General features: G+C 37.2%; 1 protein-coding gene across 3 annotated transcripts in view; it reads right to left on the bottom strand.

Moving 5' to 3' along the window:
* Positions 1-865: 865 nt before the first annotated feature.
* kcnab2a (potassium voltage-gated channel subfamily A regulatory beta subunit 2a) overlaps positions 866-12,192 on the bottom strand; it is a 226,903-nt gene continuing 215,576 nt past the window's right edge. For all 3 annotated transcript variants that reach the window (XM_056468301.1, XM_056468302.1, XM_056468300.1), the window contains 2 exons: positions 4,600-4,688; positions 866-2,109 (listed from right to left, as the gene is read on the bottom strand). In XM_056468301.1, coding sequence (XP_056324276.1) covers positions 2,020-2,109; positions 4,600-4,688 — 179 coding nt within the window. In that variant the 3' untranslated portion in view covers positions 866-2,019. The remainder of the gene's footprint in view (positions 2,110-4,599; positions 4,689-12,192) is intronic.

Below are 12,192 nucleotides of genomic sequence, written 5' to 3'. Positions count from 1 at the left end.
AGTTCTGTCTGGTTCTTGAATCTGATTGGCTGACAGCAGTGCGATATTCTGCAATATCAGCACTCGTACAACCTCTTCACCCTTGTGTATTACTCCACCCACATAGAGTGACAGCAGATCCTTAAACTCACTACAGTTTGACAAATATTGCAGCTGTTGGACAACATCGTGTACTTTTGGTTTTTTAGGCAAGTTTAGATTGCAACTATGCAGTTGATTTATAAGGATAGTGCCTATTTAAAATATTTATAATTTCTGAGAATCGCCGGCCATCAGCCTGTCATTGAATAGAGCAAAGACGGTTAACGTTCCACCACAAGATGGTGACAGAGACTTAGGGGAGGAAAAACTCAGCGTAAATTTAAAACTACAGCTGATCAAATCCTTCTAAAACTAGTGAGACAATGTCAATCTCTCTCTTTTGTATGTTGTGGTGCTGCAGATGTGAATGAACGGCGGAAGAAAGTAGTTCCTCAAACAAAAGGGTTTTTGATGCCCTCCGTGTTTGATTTTCATTTTTATATACACGATTGTGCAGTCGAACTGTTGTATAAACGCAATATCACACTCGTAGCAGTGCGATATGGCTGTATATCGGCACAGGTGGGACACTAAGCCAACGCACGCCTCATACAGCTATATTGCACAGCAACTAGTGTGATATTGCTCATATACTATTTATTTATATTTATATATATATATATATATATATATATATATATATATATATATATATATATATATATATATATATATATATATATTTATATATATATTGTAGTAAAAATTAAAATTGAAGAAAATTGTATTAAACAATTCTCCTAAAATAAGAAATATCATTTCATATACAGTATCTTATCTTGATGATTTTTTATTAAATCATATCGTTGTAATGCATCCTTTTTAAAACCAGCATTACAGAAATCTGATTCTCCCATTCAATATTAATGCCAGTTTGCAGGCAGATGTGCGTAATCATCATTAAAATCTCTAAAAACAAGTTAAATAATTTTGTGTATCTTATATTTGTATATTGATTTAGAGGTGAAATATGATCAGAACACATTGGTGACGTTTCTAACATTCCCTCCTCAGCCTTAAAAATGAGCATTAATCACATTAACTACTTTTGAAGCATGCGTATCCCGTTAGCACATTCAACCTACACCTAAAATCTACCATGTTAGCGAGAATAACTGCAATTTCAGTATACTAAATCTGAGTGTCAGCGCAGGAAGACCATCAGTTTCCAGCAATCTTCAGCAAACACACAGAGAGCTGCTGTCCAAAAAAAAAACATCCGCTTTGAGAAATATCCCCCTGATAGCAAAGCAATGACGAATGAGAAGCCAGGGTCGCTTTTTGAGGCTAAACAGAGAAGATGCCCTGTGCACAATAAGCCATTGATTTTTTTTTCTGAGCTGCATTTAAATCCATTCTCACAAAGCCACTCCCTCTGATGTTGTCATAAAGTGCTGATTGGTTTGCCTGCGAAAGGGGGCGTGTGCATACGAAACGCAGACGAACGACACAGTGAAGATTTGTAGGTGCGCCGATGTGAAGGATGTGCGCTAACCCAAATGGATCACATGAGTGGCTGTGAATCATGTGCAGTCTACTGTATTTCAGCTTCAGCTCCGCATTCAATATAAAAAAAGAAAAAGAAAGAAACCAATATTTCCAGCAACCAAGCAAGCATGTTATTATTTTTAAGCATCTTATTTTTTTTGAAAATGTTTGTTCTTAATTACCCTAATGATGCCATCTTAAAGTACCTTGTCTGCAGATCAATCCGTATCTTCGATGCATTTGCATTTTAACCCCTCGGTCAGTGAATGTGTCCTTTTTGAAAGTTTGTTTTTGTGTGTTTCTTGCCCTTGGTGTTGTAAAAGTCTTGCTCTCCGGGGTTTGTAGGTGCTTGCCCGTCTCATGCGGCCGGAACTCATTCAGTAAAAGCTGAAGCGAACGGAGGATCAGGCAAAGGTGTGTGCGGAGCGTCCGGTCCCGTCCGGATACACACTAGGAGCGGTAGTCCTTTTTACTGTAGGGTTTGTTGCCCAGGATACTGTCCACCTCGTGCACGATGGAGGACGATAACTTTGGAAGAACCTGAAAAAAAAAGAGTCTGGTTTCAGTGTATATAGATATTGAGAAAAGAAAAAAAATACATACAGATGAAGCCAAAATGATTTTCCTTTTTTCATACATTTCCTGAATGATGTTTAACAGAGCAAGGGATTTTTGGCAGTATTTCCTATAATGTTTTTTATTTTTCTTCTGGGCAAAGTCTTTTTTTTTGTTTTATTTTGGCTAGAAAACAGGACTTTTACATTTTTTAAAAAACAATTTTAAGCTCAATATTATTATTCCCTTTAAGCAATATTTTTGACTTGCTTAATTAAGCCTTTAAATGTCACTTTAAGCTGAATACTAGTATCTTGAATAATATCTAGTCAAATATTATTTACTGTCATCATGGCAAAGATAAAAGAAATCAGTTATTAGAAATGAGTTATGATTAATAATAGTTAAAGTATTATGTTTAGAAATGTTTAGAAAAAAATGTCGGTTAAACAGAAATTGGGGAAAATAATATGCAGGAGGGCTAATAGTTCAGGAGGGCTAATAATTCAGACCTCAACTGTATATGTTATGTATTTATATAGTAGCCACTAGGGGGAGTAAGTGATCTTAAATATATAAGAAGTGAACCCTGATCATGTTGACTGAGCAACTACTGTATTATTAGCTACTTTGTATCAACAGATATTCAACAAATATTTTATTTTTATGTTATTTCAAACTGTTACATTTAAAAAAAATGTTTTTAAACTATGTTTTTTATTTTAAAGTTGAAATGATTGTGTGGTTTCTTACATTTTGATAATTTTTTGGAAAATGTTTTAAAATGTCACTGTTTTGTTTTTATATTAGTTTATATCAGTTATTTTAGTTTTAAAGTACACAGAATAAAAAGCTTTAGTTTAGGTGGATGCAAATCAATCTCAAAGCCAGTAAAAAACTGAAAATCTTCATCTGACTTCATCATGTTAAATAGACAGGTCCATGTTATATTAAGTGGCCTTAACTAATATATAGGGCCAGACGGAATCTGCGGATGTTTTTGGCTATTTCTGCGCAGAATTGTGTTAAAAATCTGCAGATTTATGCAGCATATTTTTGGGGGTATTATAACTAAAAACTTAATATATTAAATAAAAAGTAATCTCTTTTAAACTTTTATTTAATGTTTACAATGCAAATCCAATTAGATCCACTTTATTTGGTAAACGAAGCAAGTCTCTTATATAATATATCTACTAAAAGACAGAAAATATTACTGTACAAACTGCATTGTACATAAATCACACAAATATTTTCATATTAGTCAATAATATTACTGTAATTAATTTAAAAACTGAATAAATATGAATTTACACACATTTACGCAAGTAAATAAATAGACTAAATTATGGGCTAAAAATTTGCAGAATTCTGCGCGTGCAGATTCCCGTGTGGGCCTACTAATATATACTGAAACTAATAATTCATTACAATGTACTTAGTGTAAATACATGTTTTTACATTTTACTTATGCTTGATTACATATTTCCATATAATTACATCTGTAATTAATTTCTTTAATTACATTAGTAAATACACTGTTGTGTAAACCCAGCCATACTCCCAAACCTGTCCCTAACGCCACCTCAATAGTACCAGAAGTGTTCTGCAATGCATTATAAACACAGTAAGTATATTGCATTCATTTTTTTTATAATAACTAATAATAATAATAATTTCTTGCATTTATAAAGCACTTTTATGGACACTTTAAGTGCTTTAGACATTTTTTGGGGGGGAATCTCCTCATCCACCTCCATTATGCAGCATCCACCTGGATGACACGACGGCAGCCATATTGAACTAGACTGCACACCACACACCAGCTAACTGGTGGAGAGGAGACAGTGATGATATGGGGATGGTTAGGAAGCCATGATGGACAGTGGGCAAATTTGGCCAGGATTCCGGGGTTAAACCCCTACTCTTTTTTAAATGACATCCTGGAAACATCCACTGAGAGTCAGGACCTTGGTTTAATGTCTTATCCGAGAGACAGCGCTTACTGAGCAGAACAGAGTCCCCTTTCACTATACTGAGGCGTTAGGGCCCACACAGACTGCAGGTTGAGCACCCCCTGCTGGTCTCCCTAACACCATTTCCAGCAGCAACCTAGGTTTCCCATGTGGCCTAGACTATAATACTGCGCTGTCATTGAAATAACGCCACAGGTAGTTATAGATCAGTGCAAAGGGCCTGCCGCCACAGCTGGAAAAAAATCATACAGGATACACTGAATTATTATTATTATTATTATTCATATTTGATCATTTTTACATTAAATTGCTACTTTAAAAAAATACTTTGTAATATTCATCAGATATATATTTTATTTGTTATAATTTCCATTCATCACTATAGAAGTTTACTCCAGAATTATACACTATAGAAGTACAAAATAGCTGCAGTGCACTTTTGATTGGTCAATAAGAGTTTTGAGGCGGGGCTTAGTATTTGATTGACACTCATCCTCACCTGTATTGCTCCTATATTCTCCATCAGCTGGTCCGTGTTGGAGGCTCCGAGCAGCACAGAGCTCACACCTTCATTCCTCAGGCACCACGCTGCGTTCAACACACAGCATTAATAACATCACACACGCATGGACATATGACACCCCTCCCCACACACCCACCCTTAAACCATCACGAGGACATCGATGTTATATTTAAAACCAAACACATACAAATGAAGCCTTTTCCAAAATTAAAGCAGCTACTTCTCCCACTCCTACACACACCCAAGCATCGCACAAAAACACACAGCAGTTGCCAGAGCACCGTTACCATGGCTCCCAGCACCAGGATACACCGAGCGCGCTCAGAAGAAGAGAAGAGCAGCGAAATCTGCAGGAGCGCAGAGGAGGTGAAGAGGAGCCATGCTGACCACTGACCGCCGTCCATGCAACACACAGGAAGGAAACTCTGTGGGGATTTCAGTCCCTCCTGGAAGAGTGTGTGCGTGTGTGTGCCATCTGTGCCACTGGCGTTCTGTGTGTTGGCATTGTAGTGTGTTTACAGTACCAATGTGTGTGTGCGCGTGTGTGTGTGTAAAAATGGCAGCCATTTGGAAGTGTGTTGGTGTTATTTTTCAAGGCTACACTGATATGAAACATTCAGCTCTGGGTAAATGACACTACAGTGGATTTTAATGGATTTCAGCACTTTAGCCCTGACAGATTGCACTTTCTGATCACACACACAACACACATACATACATAAACACAAAGTGGCGCATATGAAAATATAATCATGCTGATACCGTGGCAAAAGGATTTCTGGGAAGAGAATAATCTAGTTCTAGGGGCTAACTAATTAAAGTTACATTTTTAAAAAACGTTGCAAATACGTTGTTTTAAAACACAGTGGTCGCTCGCCATAACCTGGTTCACCCTTGCGGTCTTGCAGTTTCGCAGATTTATTCAGTGCAATTGAACCAAGCGGCAACCTCTCGCTCTCCCTCGAGGAGCAAATATGGAAGTAACTGAAACTGCAATTCATCAATTTTCCACTAGTCCTGGCTCCATAATAAAGCAGATTTCTATTGAGCCCACTGTTAAAATGGCCGACTTTACAGCAGAAAAAAAGGTGTTTACAGCCTGGTACAAAGAACGATTTTGGTTCATATCGCTAATATTTCCCTTTACCAAACTTTGAGGGGGGTGAAAATTTTTAGAACTCATCCGTTTAATTTATATTAAGTTATATTAAGTCTGCATAAATAAGGGCGTGGCCACCTGAGTGACAGCTAGGTCTCGCTGGTCGCTGTCACTTCACCTCAGCTGATTCCGGCTGATTAGCTGCTGAACTCAGCATATTCATTGTATTTTTGTTTTATGTTTCTTTTGTTTTATTATTTCTTACAATTATCAGATAATATGGTATGCTGTGTGCACTTAATTGGGCTCACAAACCATTCACGTGGCCTCCATTTTTCCAGGTGAGTAAAGTTATATACTTGTATACCATCTCTATAAATGTATTTGTTTTATTTAAGATCATTTATAATTTTCTTTAGAGCTGTAATGCACTCCAGAATCTGACAGATTGATTAGCTGTAGGCTAAAGAACAGTCATCTGAAACATTGTCATACAGTTTTATGCCTGGATTTCATCAATAGGCTTGCATTTACTAACACTGACTATATTTGAAGTGTTTGGACGTATTTCGCGTTTTCCTCCTGTAGAAAAACTTCATAAGAACAATGCTTAGTGGCTCACTGTATTACTACAGTGTTTTTAAAAGTCTAAACACTTCATTGATATAGTACACAACCAAGCACATGTGGTCAGAACACAAACGAGTCGCAGGTAATGAAGTATTAAGATGGTGCTCTATGCTAATTTTGAACAGCAGATGTCGCTCTAGGCTAGTTTTAACATCAGATGGCGTTCTATGCTACTTTTGAACAGCAGACGGAGCTCTAGGTTGGTTTCTAACATCAGATGGCGCTATATGCTAATTTTGATCAGCCGACAGAAGTCTAGGCTTGTTTTGAACAGCAGATGGAGCTCTAGGCTAGTTTTGACATCAGATGGCGTTCTATGCTACTTTTGAACAGCAGATGGCGTTCTAGGTTAGTTTCTAATATCAGATACCACTTAATGGTAGTTTTGACCAGCAGACGGAGCTTTAGGTTGGTTTCTAACATCAGATGGCGCTCTATGCTAATTTTGATCAGCCGACGGAAGTCTAGGCTAGTTTTTAACAGCAGATGGAACTCTATGCTAGTTTTGAACAGCAGACGGTGCCCTAGGCTAGTTTTTAACAGCAGATGGAACTCTATGGTAGTTTTGAACAGCAGACGGGACTCTGGGCTAGTTTTGAACAGCATACGGGGCTCTAGGCTAATTTTGAACAGCAGACGGTGTTCTAGGCTAATTTTGAACAGCAGATGTTGCTCTAGGTTAGTTTTGAACAGCAGACGGTGCTCTAGGCTAATTTTGAACAGCAGATGTTGCTCTAGGTTAGTTTTGAACAGCAGACGGTGCTCTAGGTTAGTTTTGAACAGCAGATGCTGCTCTAGGTTAGTTTTGAACAGCATACGGTGCTCTAGGCTAATTTTGAACAGCAGACGGTGCTCTAGGCTAGTTTTGAACAGCAGACGGTGCTCTAGGCTAGTTTTGAACAGCAGATGCTGCTCTAGGTTAGTTTTGAACAGCAGACGGTGCTCTAGGTTAGTTTTGAACCGCAGACAGTGCTCTAGGTTAGTTTTGAACCGCAGACGGTGCTCAAGGCTAGTTTTGAACAGCAGACGGTGCTCTAGGCTAGTTTTTAACAGCAGACGGCGCTCTGGGCTAGTTTTTAAATGCATATGGTGCTCTAGTTTTGAACAGCAGACTGAGCTCTAGGCTAGTTTTGAACAGCAGACAGTGCTCTAGGCTAATTTTGAAAAGCAGACGGTGCTCTAGGCTAGTTTTTAACAGTAGACGGCACTCTGGGCTATTTTTTAACAGCAGACGGCCCTCTGGGCTAGTTTTTAACAGCAGACGGCGCTCTGGGCTAGTTTTTAAATGCATATGGTGCTCTAGTTTTGAACAGCAGACGGAGCTCTAGGCTAGTTTAGAACAGCAGCCGGTGCTCTAGGCTAATTTTGAAAAGCAGACGGTGCTCTAGGCTAGTTTTTAACAGCAGACGGCACTCTGGGCTAGTTTTTAACTGCATATGGTACTCTATGCTAGTTTTGAACAGCAGATGGAGCTCTAGGCTAGTTTTGAACAGCAGACGGTGCTCTAGGCTAGTTTTGAACAGCAGACGGTGCTCTAGGCTAGTTTTGAACAGCAGGCGGTGCTTTAGGCTAGTTTTGAACAGCAGACGGTGCTCTAGGCAAGTTTTGAACAGCAGATGTTGCTCTAGGCTAGTTTTGAACCGCAGACGGTGCTCTAGGCTAGTTTTGAACAGCAGACGGTGCTCTAGGCTAGTTTTGAACAGCAGATGCTGCTCTAGGTTAGTTTTGAACAGCAGACGGTGCTCTAGGTTAGTTTTGAACCGCAGACAGTGCTCTAGGTTAGTTTTGAACCGCAGACGGTGCTCAAGGCTAGTTTTGAACAGCAGACGGTGCTCTAGGCTAGTTTTTAACAGCAGACGGTGCTCTGGGCTAGTTTTTAAATGCATATGGTGCTCTAGTTTTGAACAGCAGACGGAGCTCTAGGCTAGTTTTGAACAGCAGACAGTGCTCTAGGCAAATTTTGAAAAGCAGACGGTGCTCTAGGCTAGTTTTTAACAGCAGACGGCACTCTGGGCTATTTTTTAACAGCAGACGGCGCTCTGGGCTAGTTTTTAACAGCAGACGGCGCTCTGGGCTAGTTTTTAACAGCAGACGGCGCTCTGGGCTAGTTTTTAAATGCATATGGTGCTCTAGTTTTGAACAGCAGACGGAGCTCTAGGCTAGTTTAGAACAGCAGCCGGTGCTCTAGGCTAATTTTGAAAAGCAGACGGTGCTCTAGGCTAGTTTTGAACAGCAGACGGTGCTCTAGGCTAGTTTTGAACAGCAGGCGGTGCTTTAGGCTAGTTTTGAACAGCAGACGGTGCTCTAGGCAAGTTTTAAACAGCAGATGTTGCTCTAGGTTAGTTTTGAACCGCAGACGGTGCGCTAGGCTAGTTTTGAACCGCAGACGGTGCTCTAGGCTAGTTTTGAACAGCAGACGGTGCTCTAGGCTAGTTTTGAACAGCAGACGGTGCTCTAGGCTAGTTTTGAACAGCAGATGTTGCTCTAGGTTAGTTTTGAACCGCAGACGGTGCTCTAGGCTAGTTTTGAACAGCAGACAGTGCTCTAGGCTAGTTTTGAACAGCAGATGTTGCTCTAGGTTAGTTTTGAACCGCAGACGGTGCTCTAGGCTAGTTTTGAACAGCAGACAGTGCTCTAGGCTAGTTTTGAACAGCAGATGTTACTCTAGGTTAGTTTTGAACAGCAGACGGTGCTTTAGGCTAGTTTTGAACAGCAGACGGTGCTCTAGGCTAGTTTTGAACAGCAGACAGTGCTCTAGGCTAGTTTTGAACAGCAGATGTTACTCTAGGTTAGTTTTGAACAGCAGACGGTGCTTTAGGCTAGTTTTGAACAGCAGACGGTGCTCTAGGCAAGTTTTGAACAGCAGATGTTGCTCTAGGCTAGTTTTGAACCGCAGACGGTGCTCTAGGCTAGTTTTGAACAGCAGACGGTGCTCTAGGCTAGTTTTGAACAGCAGACAGTGCTCTAGGCTAGTTTTGAACAGCAGACAGTGCTCTAGGTTAGTTTTGAACAGCAGATGGTGCTCTAGGTTAGTTTTGAACCGCAGACGGTGCTCTAGGCTAGTTTCTACCAGAAGATGGCGCTCTCGGCTAGTTTTTAAAAGCAGACTGTGCTATATCCTATGTTTTAACAGCAGATGGTGCTCTAGGCTGGTTTTGAACAGCAGAAGATTAATGCAGCCAGCTCACTAAACTCCTGTAAATCACTTAAATCTTTGGCAACTTCATTAATGATTATTCATTCAAGAAAACCTCAGAATTGATGCAGAATCCATTCATTTCTCAAACAATTTTTCACCACAGCTCTAATTATATATATTGCAATCTCCTTATTTCTGTTAGCTACTCTTGTTCACAACTTAATAAATAACATCTTTATCGAGTAAGGTTTATAGTTCAGCTTTTCCAAGTTCAAGCTTGTCAGTTTTTACAGCTTAAAATCATTCTCCCAGACTCAGTCAATAACAGCCTACAACGTCATCCCTCAAGCTCAGCTCATTTATAATCCTGTACGCTTCATTAACCCTGCACAGATCTGACCCGCAGCGCTATATTTAAGGACAGCGCTCTTCTAAATGAAGAAGCCGCGGTGGCTGGGAATCGATTGCATGCGAGATCAGTCTGGGAGGATCTGGCAATCCAGTAATGAGCTGTGAAATGTAATGTACGACTGCATTAAAGGCCAGGTGATGCTATCGGCTGCTGCTCTGGGGATTGAGGTCCTGTCAAGATTTTTATTCCCAGCAGATGAATCTCAGAGGGTTTGCTGTCACGAACACCGCACCAATTTACTACTTCTGTGAGGCTGGAAAATGAAGGACTTCCAGAAACTTTCCGGATCAGAGTTATGAAGGGTACCAGAGGGGGGAGAGGAATATATAGAGCAGATGATGACGACTGAGTTCTGCTATGTCATTTATACTGTAGTAAGACAAATATTTGTGGGGTTGTGATTAAACGGATCTGCTTCAAGGCATAATTTCTAAGAGCATGCGGTGGAAGAACATACTGTGGCAGTAACGTGAAAATACGCAGAGTGAGATGAGACTAAAACAAGGATGCAAGATTTCAATAGATGAGTATATGAAACATACATGTTAAGATGATTATTTTTGGACTTTTTGAAAAATATCATCTAAATAATTTCTAAATGAAGTAAAATAATTAATATATTATGTTTAATAGAATATTTATTTTAAATATTTTTGATAAAACAATTAAATTGAATTATTTGATTGAAGAAAAATGAGAGATTCAAATATGTCTATGGAAAATTTGTTCCAAATATTTAGATTTAAAATGTGATTATTTTAGGATGTACATTTGTTTTAACAATAGGAATTAATTTTTATGTAATTGAAGTTAAAGCTTAGTTTTAGCATATAAAAGCTATAAGCTAGTATATATATATATATATATATATATATATATATATATATATATATATATATATATATATATATATATATATATATATATATATATATATATATATATATATATATATACAGTTGAAGTCAGAATTATTAGCCCCCCTTAGATTATTATTTTTTAAAAATATTTTCCAAATGATGTTTAACAGAGCAAGGAAATTTTCACAGTATGTCTGATAATATTTTTTCTTCTGGAGAAAGTCTTATTTGTTTTATTTCAGCTAAAATAGAAGCATTTTTTTATTTTTTAAAAGCCATTTTAAGGTCAAAATTATTAGCCCCTTTAAACAATTTTTTTTGATAGTCTACAGAACAAATCATCGTTATAAAATACCTTGCCTAATTACCCTAACCTGCCTAGTTAACTTAATTAACCTAGTTAAGCATTTAAATGTCACTTTAAGCTGTAGAGAAGTGTCTTAAAAATTATCTAGTCAAATATTATTTACTGTCATCATGACAAAGATAAAATCAGTTATTAGAAATTAGTTATTAGAACTATTATGATTAGAAATGTGTTGAAGAAATCTTCTCTCCGTTAAACAGAAATTGGGGGAAAAAAAATAAACAGGGGTGCTGATAATTCAGGGGGGCTAATAATTCTGACTTCAACTGTGTGTATACATATATATATATATATATATATATATATATATATATATATATACATATATACATATATATATATATATATATATATATATATATATACATATATATATATATATATATATATATATATATATATACATACAGTATATATATATATATATATATATATATATATATATATATATATATATATATATATATATATATATATATATATATATATATATATATATATATATATATATATATATATATATATATATATATATATATGTGTGTATATACGTAAAACAAGAGAATGACATCTCAGAAATTTACATACTTAATTTACTGCACAGGTATTTGATAAAAATATAAATACATGATAACTCAGTTTGCTTTAACCAAATATTGTGTAATACTAATAAAATAAATGTAATTATAATAAAAAAATTATAAAAAAATACTTTATTTAGGTATTTTGACCCCCCAAAAAAGAAAATGAGACCACAGATATTTATATATTTAATTTACTGAATGTGTTTATGATTTAAAAAATAATAAAAACAAACATATATAATTACTACAAAACTGCTCTTAGGTCTGGTCCTACTGTCCACTCCTGGCATTAGTGAGCACGAGCACACACACTGCAGATTAATTTACTGGACTCTAAGAGGATGCGCTTAAATCAAAGTGTCGCAGATGATCCAGCAGATACTGTATTTCTCTGAAACTCTACACTTCAGTCTCTCCTTAAAGCATCACACACCACTTCTCGTCTCAGACACCACACCGAACACCATAACACACTATA

This window comes from Danio aesculapii, chromosome 11 (genome assembly GCF_903798145.1).
Source record: "Danio aesculapii chromosome 11, fDanAes4.1, whole genome shotgun sequence".
NCBI classification, from domain to species: domain Eukaryota; kingdom Metazoa; phylum Chordata; class Actinopteri; order Cypriniformes; family Danionidae; genus Danio; species Danio aesculapii.
The sequence above is the reverse complement of the archived record's forward strand: the minus strand, read 5'-3'. Positions and strand labels throughout refer to the sequence as shown.